Source organism: Doryrhamphus excisus, linkage group LG14 (genome assembly GCF_037039965.1).
Source record: "Doryrhamphus excisus strain RoL-2023G ecotype Guam linkage group LG14, RoL_Dexc_Guam_v1.1, whole genome shotgun sequence".
In the NCBI taxonomy this organism is placed as follows: domain Eukaryota; kingdom Metazoa; phylum Chordata; class Actinopteri; order Syngnathiformes; family Syngnathidae; genus Doryrhamphus; species Doryrhamphus excisus.
The window spans coordinates 3,371,428-3,389,417 of record NC_136370.1 but is presented as its reverse complement, the minus strand read 5'-3'; the positions used below and the strand labels follow the sequence as shown (position 1 = coordinate 3,389,417).

The following is a 17,990-nucleotide window of genomic DNA, read 5'->3' as shown; positions in this document are numbered from 1 at the left end:
CTGGCGCTACAAACACGTTTTTTTTTTATATTCCCAAACAAAAAGGTCCATTCATAAAAAGGAAAACACAGAGGCGCCGGTGCTGAGAGGAGAAAGTCAAAGCCAGCATGAATGGCTCACTGACTGACTGACTTGGCGTATTGGCAGTGACCTCTGTGCAGACGAATGAGAACATATGTCTTAAAATGTCTTAAACACATAGCGGGGGGCGTCGTGTTACAGAGTACACACCGTCATCTCAGGAGATTCACAGTTCACTTTCTGCAGCACGGAGCCCTACAACTTCCTGAAAGGCAGGCTGCCGCCACATTAGTAAGACGTTTGCTCTCATGTCGCAGACCAGGAACCACCATGATGATGATGATGATGATGAATAAGCATGTGCTGATGGAAGTCTTATTTGCATCACATTTGGCAGCATGTGTCAAAGAAGGGAAAACAATAAATGATCGGTAGCAAAAAGGGACACTTCCTGTGATTTGTCATGAAATTCCCATTTGGGAAGTCCCTGAATGAACACCTACCACAGACACACGGCTCACCTGTACTAGCTTGTGGTGCTATACAGACAGATGCTGTCATCATCCATGAAGATAATGTGGACCTGCAGGTCACAAACTGCAACACTGACAGGTTGACGTTATTTCCAGGAAGAACTATTTGAACATTTTTGTATTGTTGTCGCCGTCGTCACCGCCAAACGTTGCCACTTGCTTTCTCCGTGCTCACCTTTCTCTCAGCACTTTCTCTCGAACCCGAGGCCAGATGCGTGCGTGTGTGTTCGTGAGCACCGCAAGGCGGACGGTCACTCCATAAATCAGGAGGCCCGCCCCCACCACACATGGCCCCGCCCTCCCTCTCAGCTCAGTATCATAACAAACAGTCCTTCAGAATAGCACAGGCCCTCTCATTGAGATGCGGCGGCATGCGGCTCAAGAACGGCCCGCTCACAGACTCCATCTTTTTTCTGTGTGAAGAGGTTTATTTATCCTCCGCAAACTCGCACGGAGTCCGGCGTGCGGAGAAAGAAAAGGCCTCTTTATGTGGGAAGTCTGTCCACGCCCGCTACTCACTCACTCCTTAACACACTCGTGCTCAGTTCGGGCTGATGGAGAGATCTGAAGCACCAGACCCAGCATAGACTGGGACCATGGATACTTTCCTGTCAGGTCACAGGATGGTCCTAAACTACATAAACTCTGGAGCTCCGGGATCACAATCCTGAGAGCTGAGACACTTTGGTCTGCAGTCCTTAGCGGTCCCTGAATCTTCATTGTTCATCTTAGCAAGACATTTCGGACAAGTGTATCAGGATCTCTGAAGGTCAAATTTAAGACTTAAAAACTTTTCCAAGCATAATAATGACAATTTAAAACCAATTTCACGCTGCGTTTTTCTGAATGCCTCGATGTCCAATGTTCCAAGTTTCGAAAATGAACTTGCGGTTTTGTAGAAACGGAACTCATACTGTGCCATACATGGACCAGGAGCTCATGTACTTGGTCCATCAAGCATTCGGCTCCCCAAACCATAATCATTGAATAAAAATCTGAAAAATCTCTGACTTAACCGATATTTTAACGTCTTTCTGGACCCTTGAGTCCCAGTCCCAGTGTGATAGCAAGATGTTCTTTGGAGGAGAAGGAAATACAAAGCGTTTAAAGGGGTTTCGTCTCCCGCTGCTTGGCAACAACACAACCTGCAGGTCATCCATAACAGCAGTGGATGTGTTCATAAATCCATCTGAGCAGCCTCGCGTCCTTCCTACAGACCCTCTGGGCTGATAAATGTTACTCCTGCTGCTCCAATCATCCCACCAATACCAGGCTAATATCTGCACAATATCACCAACACCTCACCCACCAACACAATATAGCAATTTGGTTTTTTTTTTCTGTTTACACTCTATAACACAAACTTTTTCAACTGGAGGTTCACATTAGAAGTTTGAATACTCCTCTGGACTTCAAACTACAAAGATGTATACCATTGTTCACTTATCAATTAGGTAGAAGCAGTGATGGGAATAACAGCGTTTAAAGTCAGTAACACTGTTACTTTTTTCAGTAACGGGTAATCTAACTAAGTACTTTTACTGTCAGCATAACGCCGTTACCATTTTCGACACCCCGTTACTGAAGCTGCCTAAAAATATATCACCGACTTCTTAACTAATCTGTGAGAGTGACAAGGGAGGGGGGAGGGATAACCACATAAACAATGAGGATTGGCTAAGGTTTAGTAAAATTGTGTTTTCGGACAATCAGAGAACTTGGGTAGGCGGGTGTTTAGAGCACATCCAAACAGCGTTTGCCAAATGGAAGTACAGACACTGCTTTAACCTCGTTGATGTCAAAGGTAAAATGTACATTAGTTACTTTTACTGGTAACTAGTTACTTATGTAATGGAGTACCTCGGTTAGGAACTCAGTTACTTTTTTTTTTTTAGAAGAAACTAGCAACTATAACTAATTACGTTTTTAAAGTAACATGCCCAACACTGGGTACAAGTTAGAACCTAGACCTAGACTAGCAAGTCCACTTACGTCGCCATAGCAGGAACTTGTTTGTAGTCCGAGGACCTCCTCGGAGGACCTCCTCCTTTATACACAAATTGCACAAATAGCCCCGGGTGGACAAATGGGGGAAAAGCAGATATTGTAAATGGAGTTTGAGTTCAAACATATGCAAATGTAAATTATTTACCTGGAGCAAACAACAAAACATAATTTAAACATAATGTACTGCTTAAATTGTTTTCAGGCATCAAACATGAATAGATAGCAGCTACTTTCCATGAAGGGCAAAGTGACATAAAGCATAAAAACAAAGCAAAGATAATCCAATGTTCCAAGTCTCTGTGGGGAGTTGAGCAGGTGATTTTATACAATAAGCTCACAGCGTTTGAAAGCATTAGCGTGCCTTTTCAGAGTTATGGATTCCAGATGGAGACGTTCATCTTTATCAAGCTTCTTCCTTTCCCTCCTCTTCATCAGCTGGCCTGATAAGGGAACGCGGCCGAGCTGCTCACATCACAGAAAAACCATTACATCGATAAAGCACTTCGCTTTTCCGGAACTGGACGCAGTCTTCACCATACGGCGAGGACATATCGAGAAGGTCCAGACGGTGATCCACAGCAGCCGTCCGCTCGCTGTTTCCTGTGAAAAAGCATCCCGGCTGCCAACGTTTGGCACACTCAGACGCGGCAGGATCACATGACCTTCACACAGGAACTGTGGCGTCCCCCCAAATCGCCTCAACCTTCACCTCCTCCACCCACACGCACCCCCCCCCCCTTCACTTCACAGCCTTGCCAATGGTACCCTTCTTTTCTCTTAACCCCCTCCAGTGTGCATCAAGGAGCCTTAATGTCACTTTAATGTGCTTTGGCCGGATGTAAATACCTCCGTACAATGCTCTTAATCAGGGAAGTCCGGACAAGCTCTCACCGTGGCGGGGGCAGCCTGTCAGGAGGGGGACGTGGCGAGAAGAGCGATGGGCTGCCAGAGATCAGGGAAGGCTTTCCCCAGCTTGATGCTGCTATTCTTTCAGCCCTGACAACAAGTTAAAGATAGACGTTAGCTTCCAAACAAGCCACCAACGACCCTGCCAACTTCGCCCCCCCTCCCAGACTCTGGCCAAAAACGCTTGGCTGTGCTCGCTAACGAGCTTCGGAAGCTAACATACGTCCAGCGCGTCCTGGCAGCGTCCTGACGTCTTTGCTCCTTTTATAGCCTCATCAGTACAAGGGACGCCCCCCCCCTCCAGCACGCCTTCAACACACCGCCAACAGCCTCCCAGTGGCGGGCCGGCGCTAATTGTCATTCCAAAGACAAACTGTCCTACATTCCATTGAGCGCAAGACGCATGGATGACCCACGAAGACAGGATGTGATGACATCACGTTCTGATCCACTTGTTGATGGAATTTGATGAAAAGTGACTTTTTAATGATGCTTTAACGGTCTTATATGTGCTGAGAGCCTGTTTATGAGCCCCAAACATAATAAAAATCCATCATCTCCCTTACTTGTTTGCTCCACTTTGAAGAAAAGAGGTGCGCAAACGCTCACTTTCAAAATTTTAGGGCGTTTCATGAAGGAAAAAAAAAAAAAAGAAGAGCTCGAAGAATCTTGTTTTAGAATAGATGATATGCATATGCTGACATATTTTACATTATATTTTCCAGAACAACCACAAACAGTATATAACAAAAACTACAACCCTGTATAGAAAATAAAGTGTAATCCTTTTTAAATGCTTAAAAACTACAATGGATATTAGTCTACTCCACCTGGAACGGTAAATTCACAAAAATTACATTTATACTTCAAACTAGCTCGCAGCCTCATTTCCGGAAGTGACATCAATAACGCTTTTCAAGTTAGCTCATGGACTTGGTTCACTTGCTTTCATCCAAATCGTAGTCATTCCCAAATGTCGTGTTGCTGCTGGATGTTCACAGTATACCAGTGATACTGCAAGTAATGTATAAGTAAATAATGGACAAAGTAAGTGCAGCGAATGACCCACAGATGGACGGTCACCTTGAGTTCTGTTCTTTCGACTGCTTCGAAGGCCTTTGGCTTGAAAGTATTCAACTTTAAATGTATTTTGAAAAGGGATGCTCTTCCACCGGTTCATCTCCAAATGTTTCTTCCTCCTTGAAAACTATTGACACAACGCTCAAATCTTCACTACAATTAAATGAATTCAATGAATTGTCCGGCTGCACGGTGGTCGAGTGGTTAGCGCACAGACCTCACAGCCAGGGCTAGGGTTTGGGACCAGGGTTCAATTCCACCCTCGGCCATCTCTGTGTGGAGTTTGCATGTTCTCCCTGTGCATGCGTGGGTTTTCTCCGGGTAGTCCGGTTTCCTCCCACATTCCAAAAACATGCTAGGTTAATTGGCCACTCCAAATTGTCCATAGGTATGAATGTGAGTGTGAATGGTTGTTTGTCTATATGTGCCCTGTGATTGGCTGGCCACCAGTCCAGGGTGTACCCCGCCTCTTGCCCGAAGACAGCTGAGATAGGCTCCAGCACCCACCGCGACCCTCGTGAAGAAAAGCGGTAGAAAATGAATTAAATGAACTGTCCTCCATCTGGTTATTTGTCAAACTTATTGACAGAAAGACGAATGATGACATTTGTGCTGAAGTCCTCCAAACATGTCCTCCTGTTTATCCAACACAGATTTTTCTAAGATGAAAATGTCCAACCAAAAACAGGAAGCAGCTGATGGCAGGAGGTGAAGCCTGATTGAAATGTTACCCTCTGCTGACCCCGACACCACCTCTGCCCTGGTCACTCACACACACACACACACACACACACATATATATGTAAAACAAGCCTAAAGAACTGACTGTTGAGCGCTGTCACCGTGGTAACACCCCACCGTGCTTTCATCCTACAAGAAAAAAAGGCCTTGTAATTGTGTTTATACACTTTGGTGTTTCTTGATGAGCCCGGCGAGCGTCATTAAGACTCAAGCTGACCGCATGCTCACGTCAGAGTGGGCGGGGCCCTCGGTTGGACTAAGTGGGGGCTAAAAGTGCTAACGGCTCCATTTCTAATGCTGCTTACTGGCCCAGTGGGACAGAGTTCTTACATAAGCAGGGTTCACCTTTTTAAGGTCAGCTTGTTGCGCTTTACAAGCAATTTCAGGACCCGCTTTCAGACATTTCTCATCTTGTATAATTATACGGGTTGGTTTATACTCCAAACATTATATGTCATTTCTGTTACAGAAATTGTAACAATAAAGGTATAAAGCATAAAAAACAGCACCTGCTATACGAGAAGCAGTGATATAAGACGACTTGCCAGGTCTGCTCAGTACCGTTTGTCACTTTCTTGACAACGGCAAAGTTTGACTGAAGCGCTCCACTGGGATCCAATGTCATTTTATAAAAGGACCCGTTTAGGAGGCTTAGAAAAAAGCAAAATGCTGAAGTGAGACGGTTCAAATCCCCCAGCTTGATAAAACCACCACACGGGTGATGCAGGGGAAAGTTGGCGCTGCAGCCAATTACAAGACGCACTGCACTCCCAAATAAAATTCCATGGGAATTTTGAAACACTCCTGGCGTGGTTTATTTGAAAAGCTGCCATTGCGCCGCACGCTGCCCAAAAGACGTCGTCGTCGTCGTCGCTGTCCGCTTTCCAAGACGAGGATTCCATTACGCTGTGCAGGCGGCATAAGGCTTTATTATTTTTGCTCTCCTGGCAGAATCACACCAGAATGGGGGGAGGGAGGAAGAAAACGAAGAGGAAGAGCGCCGGTTTGGTTTCAGCGTGCGATGTGTCAGTTGGTCTGATGGATCAAGCATGAAGGCGGGATGAGGCGCTCTGTCAGCTTTGTGTTTCCATTCATAGAAATGCTCGTGCTGCCGACTCGGGCCAGACGGGACGCTTCTGGTTCTGATTAACGCTCAGGGCTGCCACGGAGCACACGCAGAAGCGCTGGGATCACATCGCGTTGGATAAACAGTCAGCACATCGCTACACGTGAAGACAGCATTCTGGTCACATGATTACCATGATATAGGGCGGGGTCACCAACGTAGGTAGACCCCCACGACCACATGAGGCGCCCACGAGCCTGCTTTTCATTCAAGGTTCTGGTTAATATTCTGAGAACACTAGAAACAAAAGCATTCTGAAATACAGAATTTTGTTCATGTTTGTTATTTTTGTGGCGGGCGGGGTTGAAATAAGCCAATATGAAATATATGTTACATAAATGAGTAGCTCCCCCCTCGTTTACGTCCCTGACGAGCTCCTCAACATGTTTTGCAATCAAGCAAAAATGTGACAAACACAGCCACATATTTAGAGACAAGCGTGTCTCAAGCTACCCAGCATACCTTGCAGCGGGAATAAACGTGTGTGCATGGATGTCAAGACGGTTATTTGGACGCCCGCATGGTACAGTTGGGAGGTTACACTGTGTGTTGACGCGTTGTGTTGTTTAGATAGCTTTTTAAAAAAATTTTTTTAATAAAAAGTAAGTTGGAAATGCCCAGTGGGCCGTATTAAGATGTTTACCACCCCTGTTCCACTGTATTTTCACACTTGTAGTCTTGTAGTGAGCAAAAACTATTCATAAGCACTTAAAAGAGTACATGCAGCGTTACTAATGGTTTTTATGATGGCCACAGTTTGACCCTGGAACAGATTATTTCTATGTACATTACTTCCTATGGGCATCGTTTGTATATATACATTAAAAAAAACACCTTTGACTCTCCAAGCTGCACACAAACATTTGGACATAAATCAATGCATGTCCTGCGCCGCTCCTACGGCGTTGGTTCAGGTTGGGTTGTGGCCCGCCACCTGACAACGGCATTGACAGGCGGCCGCTTTTTAATTTGCAGGCTGCCCTTAAGGAAATTGTTGAGATAGTTATCAGATAAGTTAGACCGAGGAGCCTGGGAACAAAGAAGCTCATTGTGAGGATCGCATCGGGCCCTGGGAGGAAAGCGCAGGTAGGAGGGGGGCGGGGCTCAGCACTTAAATCTGCCAACGTGATGATGGCTTGAAGGTGAAAGCTTCTTATTCTTATCAGCGCAATGACATGTGGATTCATGAACACCAGCACCATTTCTATACTGTGATTGATTGCTAAACACAGCCAGTTCTCAAAGTGTGTGTGTGTGTGTGTGTGTGTGTGTGTGAGCGGTGTACTTTGTAGCCGGCAGAGGCAAACAGATGGCAGCTTGTGTGCCAACAACACTCACTCACACACACACACACACACACACACACACTCTCTTTGAGCTTCTGTTGCTTGTCTCTCTTGTACGGGCCATGTTGTTGAAGCTTTAACAGGATTTCAAGCTCACTACAAAACACTACTGCAATCATTTAACATTTAAGTACTACTACTACGGGGAGTAAGATACAACTCTTACGTTAACCCTAAACAGATACATTGAGCAACTACCAAAAAAATGCTGCAAGGTATGCTTGGAAGGCGGAAGCAGTCCTAGTGAGGCCATCTCATGTCAGCATGTTAAAAAGTCACTGAGTGGAGATACAGTGTCAAACTATAGACTCGTATATAAGGTAATGGTAATGGTAATGGTAATTGTTTAATTTCATTTGAACATGCATCAGATTACAATTGAATGCATCCCATAATCAGTTCCCAGTTCATGTCCAAAAGGAGTAGGAAGAAGCAAAGCTTATTAAATCCTACCCCTCCATCTGGTACTTTTACAATCAGTAACTTAACATTTGTTCACTTCCTGCTTTCTAATATAGTTTAAGTTTTTTATTTTTATTTTTTGTCACGTACCAAAGTAGGAGGTGATATGAGCATCCAATGCCATAATGGGTACCATAGTAAGTGTCAATATAGTGATATATATAGCACATCATGACTGGTTCAAGACTCTTCATCCTTGTATTTAGCAAACATCAACTGCTTGTATTGTTTCTTGAATTGGCTCATCGTTGTGCATTGTTTGATTTCCTTACTCAATCCATTCCATAGTTTGATTCCACATACTGAAATGCTATGGCTAGCATAACGTAGTCCTAGCATAGAAGTGTTTCAGATGTACTTCTTCCCTGGAGATCATATTTCTCCTCTCTTGTAGAGAAGTATTGGATGACATTTTTAGCTAATTGGTTATTTTTAGCCTTATGCATTATTTTAGCTGTTTGAAGATGAACTATATCAGCAAGTTGAAGTATTTGTGATTTTAGAAATAAGGAGTTAGTATGTTCTCTGTAGGCGGCATTATGAATTATCCTTACTGACCTTTTTTGCAGTACATTTAGCGAGTGAAGATTGCTTTTATAGTTATTAGCCCATATTTCTACACAATAAGTAAGATACGGTGGAACCAGAGAGCAATAAAGAGTGTGGAGTGATTTCTGATTCTGATTCTGATTGATATATGTCAATGTTAGGAACATTACACGTGACAGCTCTTGAGCGTGGAGCTCCAGATGTGCTGACTGTACTTGTATAGAAAACACGCTGACTCACGACTAATAACACGCAGTGTGATCAAAGCGTTACCAGAGGAGTCTTCTCAAGTCCTCCAAGTGTGTGTGTGTGTGTGTGTGTGTGAAAAGGACCGAGGGGAGAGAGAGAGAGAGACAGAGAGCGAGGGTGTGATCGCAGTGCAGGGAGTGTGCGCATCAGTGGCGTTGAGTGGGAGGATGGCGTGGCTTTCACAAGCCAGGTAACGACCCAAACACACTTTGGCGACATTTACTGACGGGAACCTGGGGATTTAACTAAAACACACATACACACACACACACACACACACACACTCATAGTAATGCAATGGCAAAAGTGTGTGGAATGTGCTGCATCTAAACGTCAAGAGTGGAGGTGCCACATTAATCATGGCGGCTTAAGAGAGGTGGGGGTTAGTACAGTAAATAGGACACACATACACACTCACAGGTCGGAATGTGCACACGCACACGCAGCGTCTGGCACCGTCGTACGCAGCAGCCAAACTACTTACTCATTTGGCTGCTGTCAGACGACGTGCTGCGTTCAAGGACGTGTCTGTCTGCAGTGCCAACTGCTTTACGACCCACATACACACACTCCTCCACGCACACGCTGCACAGGTAAGTGGCGGCTGGTGGGAAACGGAGCCGTCTGCCAGTAAACAGCAGTCATTTTATCCCTACTGCTCGTCCATATGCGGACGTCTGCTGGGAGCCACAACGCCACCAGGGAGACGGGGAAGTAGGTGAGATAAAACGTGTGTGCCTAAATAATATTCACTCAACAGGAGGTGAGACTTCCATTCCTGTAACAGCATTCTAAGTTTTACAGTTTTACTGTATTAGAGATAAATAAACAATAAAGTCACACAGAATACATGGTGGGCATATAAACCCCATCATAAAAACAGTACATGGAACAACCCCTTTCTTTTATTCCTGTGGTGTAAAGGAGGGAGAGAAAGGCTTATTGGGAGGAGGAAGTCTCAATAATTACATCACTACGCTGCTTATCATCACTCAAGTATTTTACGATGTCTAACTTCACTTTTTAATGAAAAAAAGTTAACAGAATGATTGCACGGCGGTCGAGTAGACCAGGGTTCAATCCCACCCTCGGCCATCTCTGTGTGGAGTTTGCATGTTCTCCCCGTGCATGCGTGGGTTTTCTCCGGGTACTCCGGTTTCCTCCACATTCCAAAAACATATTAGGTTAATTGGCCACTCCAAATTGTCCATAGGTATGAATGTGAGTGTGAATGGTTGTTTGTCTATATGTGCCCTGTGATTGGCTGGCCACCAGTCCAGAGTGTACCCCGCCTCTCGCCCGAAGTCAGCTGGGATAGGCTCCAGCACTTCCCGCGACCCTCATGAGGAAAAGCGGTAGAAAATGAATGAATGAATGAAAAAGTTAAAGGGAAAGACCAACGGATTTTAACCAGCTTTCAGTCTTTTCGAGTTATTTTTTAATGTCTATTCGTGCCAACGACGCCAGAAAATAATTAACCTTAACTAAGTAATCATTTTAATTACCTTCCGGAAGTGACGCACCGGGTTCATCTCGCCCAATACAACAACAACATAACACACTGACTGCCATTGACACGCTACACACGACCGACCAAATTCACTTGCCATTTGAGATTATGGCGTCTTTTGGGAATAGTTCGTCTTCTGAAGATGAATTTTTTCATCGAGGAACCATTCGGCCTTACCAATTTGAGCCAAACTTGACAGCAGAAGAAGTAGAAGCCAGGAGAAGAGCGGCTGAAGAGGCGGACAGAACAACCACAATGGCGGCCATACCAGCCGGCCGGGTTACCGGCGACTACTGGTGCACATGCCAGAAATGCCAAGCCATGCCGACAGAAGACGAATGTGTGTGCTGTCATGAAATCCAACAAGCACAAACAATAGTGGACCAATTCGACCCTGAGCCAACCGATGTGGAAGAAGACGACGAGCATCCAGGCTATGTACAGAAGTGTGTGACTGAGCACCCAGATTTCGTGGCTCACCTAAATGAAGCTGTGCTGGACACCTACTTCAGGAGCCACCAGTACAACTGGAGAAGATTTCCAAAGCCAAGCGGACCTAGAGGAACTCTAACAAATGCGTATGTATTTACAGAACTCTACCTCTTCGTGTAACTTGTTCAGGACACTCTGGATCAAACCAAGCATAGGTATGAGAAGTTTTAAGATCACTCACTCGTTACAAGTGACTTTTAAATGGAACAAGCAGGCAAGCAGGCATATTAGAAGTAAACTTGCATGCGATCGATCAACTGTGTAGCCCGCTGCAGGTAAGATCAGTGTGTTATGTTGTTGTATTGGGCGAGATGAACCCAGTGCGTCACTTCCGGAAGGTAATTAAAATGATTACTTAGTTAAGGTTAATTATTTTCTGGCGTCGTTGGCACGAATATACCTTAAAAAACAACTCGAAAAGACTGAAAGCTGGTTAAAATCCGTTGGTCTTTCCCTTTAACAGAAATGAACAAAAGTGACACGATTGTGTCTCAAATTGGTGACTTCTGTCAGTACACTTCAGTAAGTATACTGCAAGGTACTTTCTGAGTGCGTACATTGTGACAATGTAGTGCTGATATTACGTTTCATGTTCACAACGCATTCACATTAATTGTTGTACAAAAAGCTCCATACTACAGTGGATGAAAGCGTAGTCCTGCATTGCTACACTGAGGAAGAAAAACGTGACTTTTGTTGTTTTTCGTCCCCCTTTTTCCCTACATGATGTCTCCCAGGCGTGAGGCAGGCTCTTCTGATCACAAAGGAAACCGACTGATTAAGAGGCGTGTGCCTGCAAACATGAAAACTATCTTCCAAAGTGTGTTTCTCAAGCCTTGCACACTGTCCAAAAACTGCTGAGCTCATCGTGTCTCACACACGGCGCGGTGTCTCGCGTGGAGACTTAAAAGAAAAAGAAACAAGAATCAACTCGGGCCTCAAACAAAAGATTATTCCTCTCCGTTTGTTGTTGTTCTCTCTCCCCCTACAATATGGAATGATTAAAGCAAACATGTTCCACGTTTGCTTTGGATTGATCCTCGCTTGTTTCTCTGCCTGGGGGACGTGCGGGATGAAAAAAAAAAGCCGCTCAGCAAAGCGAGAAGAGTCCAATTAAATGCTGTTGGTTCAAACAATACATGCATGCTTTGAAATCTGCTATTGTGTTGAAGTGATGAGCGAGCATTCTCGTTATAAGAAAACTGGGAAATGCAAAGAAGAAAATGTAAACAAGCGGCCTCCTCCATGTTCATTTGACATTTGGGTGAAATACTTCCCACTTTTGTTCCTTCAGGTTACTTACTTATCATCTTCTCATCTTTCCCGCCCCTTCAAGGCAGCCAATCAGCTGGCCAACTGGACCCAGGACACTAGGAACGCCTGGTGGGAGGAGCTAGATGAATGAAGTAGGGCTTCCCTGGTTAGGCTTCTGGCCCCGTGACCTGGCATGTCGCTCTATTAACGGTGTTATTGTGTTCCTAATTAATTACAATTTCAAATATTACAAAGGCAGTTATTATAGTAGCATAACGACACCCTTCACAGTTCACACACGCTCTTTTTTTAACTTCAATCTGACCCGAACACGTCAACAGTTGTGCTCAGTTCCGTCACCGCACAACCCCGGTCTCCCACGCAACACTTCCTCGTTCTCCACCAGTCATACGTGAGGTGCATTCACGGACATCGAGACTCCGAAGGTCATACAATTATGTACACATGTAATAAGCTCTCCATGCCACACCAGATATTTGAAGGTTTTCCAAAATCACCCATTGGCCATTTGAACATAAACGCCACATGAACGGATTTCACTTTTTAACATCGTTTCTGATGCTGTGAAGGTCTAACGCGGTGCGTCCTACCTGTGGGCTCGGCGATGGGAAGCCTGGCCGCCACCACGCAGACGGGCAGCAGGACACAAAGCCAGAGCGAGCGCAACGCGGCCGCCATCCCTCCGGGCAGCGAGGCAAGGCGCAGAGTGGCGAGGCCCGACTCAGGCGACATCCTCCATTCGCATGACGTCTGGCGGAACGGCGGCCCGGGGACGCCGAGAGAATCTCTCTTCCGACCTGGAAGACACCAAAAAAACCCCAACTAGTCAGTGTGGGGGCACCACAGGGAACATGTGACCATCCTAAAAGATGACATGACAGTCGGAGATGATCACTAAGCGGCTCATCAATCCACGGAGAATGACACAACATAGCCGATCTCCTCGTGGACAAATGTTCCTGCCTGCCTGGGGAGCAGGAATGAAGCCGTGGACCAACGTGCCCGGCGGCGTGCGTGCACACGGAGCAAGCGGCGGCCGAGTGCTGTTTGCTCACGTTGGGAAAGACGCTGGAATGTGAAGGAAAGCTGCGAGCGAGGGGTCCGCACACATGCCCGCACACAGACCCATGTTAGTTTAAACTCCAGCATTTCTATTCGGCCTCAGGCTTAGTCCAGTAGAACACGTCCAGTTTGAAAATATGAATTTTTCACCCCATTTTCTTCTTTAGGAGAATAAAAAAGTGACTTTTTGGCAAATCAGTTATGAAAACCAGTGTTTTATTTGGCTTGTCTCCATTGTATGACATCACTAGTCTCCGTAAAGTAGCCAGTTTTTGTTTTATTTTCCTATTATTGAGTGTTCATATAACTTAATATTCAATTGTGACAGTCAGGAGGAATTCCGCTTTTCCGAGAAAAGTCCACTCCTTTTCCTTTACATTGCTATTATTTTAGGAGTCTTTTCCAAAAATGCAGAGTTTCTGATTAAACAAAAAAAATGGAACCTTGCCACCTGTTGCTTTGCATACGATTAACAACCTACAAGGATGTTGCAGGATGTTGAAAAATACATTGGAACCTACTTTTCCCACAGGAAATTGTGTAAATAGAAATAATTATAATAAAATAAAATAAAAACAATTTAAAAAAATTAAAAAATTTAAATAATAAAAAATAATAAAATATAATAATGGCACATAAAATATAATAATAAATAATAATAGAAATAATGGCAATCTAAACAATTTTTGACTGCACAGACAGTGTATTTTAAGTCACATTTTAAGTGTAAAAAGTAAAAACAATTGTTATGGCTTATTGGTCAACTTTTCATATGTGCACAGCTTAACTGCTGTTTGACTTTAGAGGTTCAACTGTAAGATTTTTTTTCAAATGTACAATGTGGACATAACCTTGGAATGGTCTCGTCTGTGAGACGCCCACCACCACCGACACACACACACACACACAAAGGTTAGGAGTGCTGTTGGCTGGCACACAGGGGTGTATTGTGTGTCCACAGAGAGGTTGTGTTGTCTTAACAGTGCTGCTTTTCTTCCCCCTGCAAGGACCTCGCGACGCACACGCCTCGCTCAGCACCGCTCTGTTCGCACATTTCCAGCGCGGCGGGACACACAGGCGGCAGATAACAGACATACACCAACGTTTTCATACCGAAGCCTTTCATGTCGGCCTTGCCGCCAGGCCTGGGTGGTGTTTGGGTAGCACGGCCGTGAGGCCGCTCCGCCCTCTTCCAAGGATCTACGCCGACCACACGCCGCCGAGCGCTAACTTTTTACACAAGATGAGGAAATCGAACTTCAGGTGACTAATTAGCCGATGCAGACCACTTTCATGTAGTTTTGCGTCCTAAACGATTCCTGGTCAGGGCGCTGCTGCTAGCGATTCTAATCTGATTGATCCCGCAGGGATTATTTCTGTGAGCAAGTACAGTATTGATTTTGAATGCTATCTGACACACAACAGCCTCGGGTATTCGTCCACACGCCACGTTGCCATTTTCACCTTGACTGTTGACTGACTTTTCAATTTGAATGAACCTTTGTACTGCTGGTCAACAGCCCCTTTTACACAGACAACCATTTCCACACCTTTATTTGAAAGGCACCAACAATATCAGGGAGGATATTTAACGCCAGCATATTTTGACCTGCATTCAAACGGTTATAAGTTGACTTTTCATTTTTGGGGAAAGGCCAAAATGGGGGTGTGACGACAAACACTCAATTGCCCCGCGGCCAAACACCGATACACGTGGAGCTCCACAAATAAATTACCCTCGTTCACAAACCTGTTATAGCGGGACTGTCTGTGTAGCATCGTCCCTTTGCTTCTGAACAATCAATAATCAACAATCAATATAGTGAAATATCGATTTAAAATATCTTTAAATCAGCACACACTTCCATGGAGCCCGGGATACATTGGGAATGTTTTGGGGTTTTTTTAAGTCACATGCGTCTACCACTGCACAACAACACCCATCAGTCAATAAGTTCATATTCTCTTGTTAAATAAGGTTGAAAACATGACCTAATGTACCCCCCCCACCACCACCACAGATGGACAGCCTTCCTGTGGGAAACACTGAGACCGTTAAAAAAGTGTTAACGCTGTGTGAAAGTGTGCACAGCCGTGACATCCCGCTTCTGTGTGTTCTGTGTGAAAGGCGCTGGCGAATCCAAGTCAGCTCAGCTGTGTCGTGGCTATTTTTCCGCGTGAAAGAGCCAACTGACGTTTGACACAGGATAAGCGACATTTAAAGGCGTGACGAAAAGGGCCGTAACCCCCCTCCCCCCCTCTAAAACGCTCAATCTTTCCAAGCGTTGCCCGACGGCGCTGCTCTCTATCTCTCTGGCAAAATGGACAGGCGCCAACTCCGAAGGCTTTAATGCCATTGAGCGAGCGCACCCGGCGCACCGAGCGGCCCGACGTGTTTTTCATGCTAATATTTTCTTAAAAGCATGAAAGGCAACAGCGGTGAATAATACATGATGAGCATAAATCATGCATGGCCCCGCACATGCACAATGGAGTGGCTCGGAGGCAGAGAAGCGCGGGTTCAAACTCCCGACATGGCTTTCCCCTGGTGAGGAGGATGATCAGTGCAAGGTCAGATGGGACGCCGTCAACCATCGTTTTTCATGATGAATAATACACACAATCGGCAGGCGTCAAAGTGTTAATAGTTCATAGTCATATCACTTAACATATGGACCTGCGCTACATTGGGTTACCTTCAGCAACTTTACATACACACAAGTATCAACATGGCAATTGACACCCCAGGTGGGGTGCTTCACTGGGCTGGGATAGGCTCCAGCTGTCATTCCATTCTAAGCGATAGAAAATGGATTGATTTATCTCTTTTTTTCTGGTTCTTTCACTTGTCGCCTCCTCCACCACTCAATCAAACGCACCCTCGAGTGAGGGAAGATAGCGATCAGTTGACGGGGAGGCAAGAAGAGCTCCACGTGGAGTGGAGTGGAGTGTCGCCGCAGGCCGCAGAGTCGGACTCACTATACTGGCTGATGGACACAAAGGACATCGGTCCGGACAGGACAGGACATACTGTTATTGAATACCAGGTGTTTACAATTTTATGCTATCGTTTCATTGTATTTTTACAATGTGCCGCCGAGGGCCAATAAAAACAAGCTTCAAGCCACAGTCAGCCCCCAGCACCGCACTTTGGATGTCAGAGGATTCAATGATGTGACTGTCCAAATGTCTTATATGATCATGAAGAACAGGAGACAACACGTTTATGACAGACCTGGTACTTCTGTACTCTTATCATGCTGACTACTCTGTCCTATACCTTCACCCACGCTACTAGAATAATATAAATATAATATATAATATATGAATAATAGGGTGACATTTACTCCTTTTAAGACACTGTCAATTATATATTTGTATATTTAAGTATTTAAGTATAAATAAGTATATTTGTATCTATTTTATAGTGGTTGCAGGCAATAAAGCTGAATTATAGATGATGAAGTGCGTCCTATATTTGTGGACAGAAGCGATTTTCACTCAAGATTGGCGTCCTGCATTAACGCCAATGTTTGTTTCCCTGTGGAGTTTTGGCAAAAGAATGATTTCAAAAGCAAAGAGGATGAGAGAGAATAGAGACGAGGCGTTTGGAGCTGATGTGTAATTCATATTTCATCTTAAACAGAAGACGTCAGCGATGCAGCGGGATGGGGGTGGAAATACGCAGGCGTGTTCTGCTTCAACAGGGAGCAACACATGACAACATATGAATGTTTACATCAATAAATATTTCATATCTGTATCTTTTTCTTCAAATTGGGATTTTTTTTTAATGCTACCTTAATCCTCCATCCTGGCTCCAAAATGCAATATCAACCAGAGATAGAGGATGGCAGCGTGAACTTTGATGTATGGAGACATAAATTGCAAAAAATAAAAATAAAAACTGAGCAGAAGTTCAGCTTGCATGTACGGACTTGGACACGCACACGCACACGCACACGCAACTCAACCTGTTCGACTGCAGCGTACAAGGAAGTGAATGAATGCACTCCTCATGAAATAAAGACAAACTTACCCAATGTACGTCCTTCACTGTTCAGGCTTGATGTCTTCAGGTGTCCCCAATTGGAATTCCAGATTTAAAAAAAACTCCCAAAAAGTACTTTGGAAATCATCCACACGCCTCCTCTCTCCTGTGCACCACTTTGGCGTCAATGAGGAGAACAAATAAGAAGCAAAAGAAAAGTCACCAATCCTTTCCCTCCACTCCAACAGCGTCCACTTGTCCACTACTAGCACTAACAGGTCCCCCCGGTCCGGTCCACGGCGCGCTGCGGTCCACAGAGCCCGAACCTGGCGCCCTCGTTCATGTTGTCTCCACAGCGCCCAGCCGGTACCGCTCGGCTCAGCAAGTGAGGCGGACTGGCGGCGCTGCTCTGCTCCGACTGGGTCAAGAAGACCCGGGGCATGGAGACAGACGTCAGGTTGGCGGGGCTGAGTCGAGCGTGACGGCTACACTTCCGCTTGGCGCTTTCAAAGTAAGAGCGACGCTCGTGCCAATACGCTTCAATGCAAAAAAACAGCGTATAATAATGTTCACGCTTTGTCTGGCGCTGTCGGGGATGTATTAATGATGTATTCATTTAACATCGTGTTTATTATTGAGC

At 45.1% G+C, this 17,990-nt stretch overlaps 1 protein-coding gene across 8 annotated transcripts in view; it reads right to left on the bottom strand.

Moving 5' to 3' along the window:
• fgfr3 (fibroblast growth factor receptor 3) overlaps positions 1-17,782 on the bottom strand; it is a 49,953-nt gene extending 32,171 nt beyond the window's left edge. For all 8 annotated transcript variants that reach the window (XM_078796238.1, XM_058076985.2, XM_078796237.1 and 5 more), the window contains exons 1-2: positions 17,399-17,782; positions 12,888-13,094 (exon numbers count right to left, since the gene is read on the bottom strand). In XM_078796238.1, coding sequence (XP_078652364.1) covers positions 12,888-13,029 — 142 coding nt within the window. In that variant the 5' untranslated portion in view covers positions 13,030-13,094; positions 17,399-17,782. The remainder of the gene's footprint in view (positions 1-12,887; positions 13,095-17,398) is intronic.
• Positions 17,783-17,990: the final 208 nt, after the last annotated feature.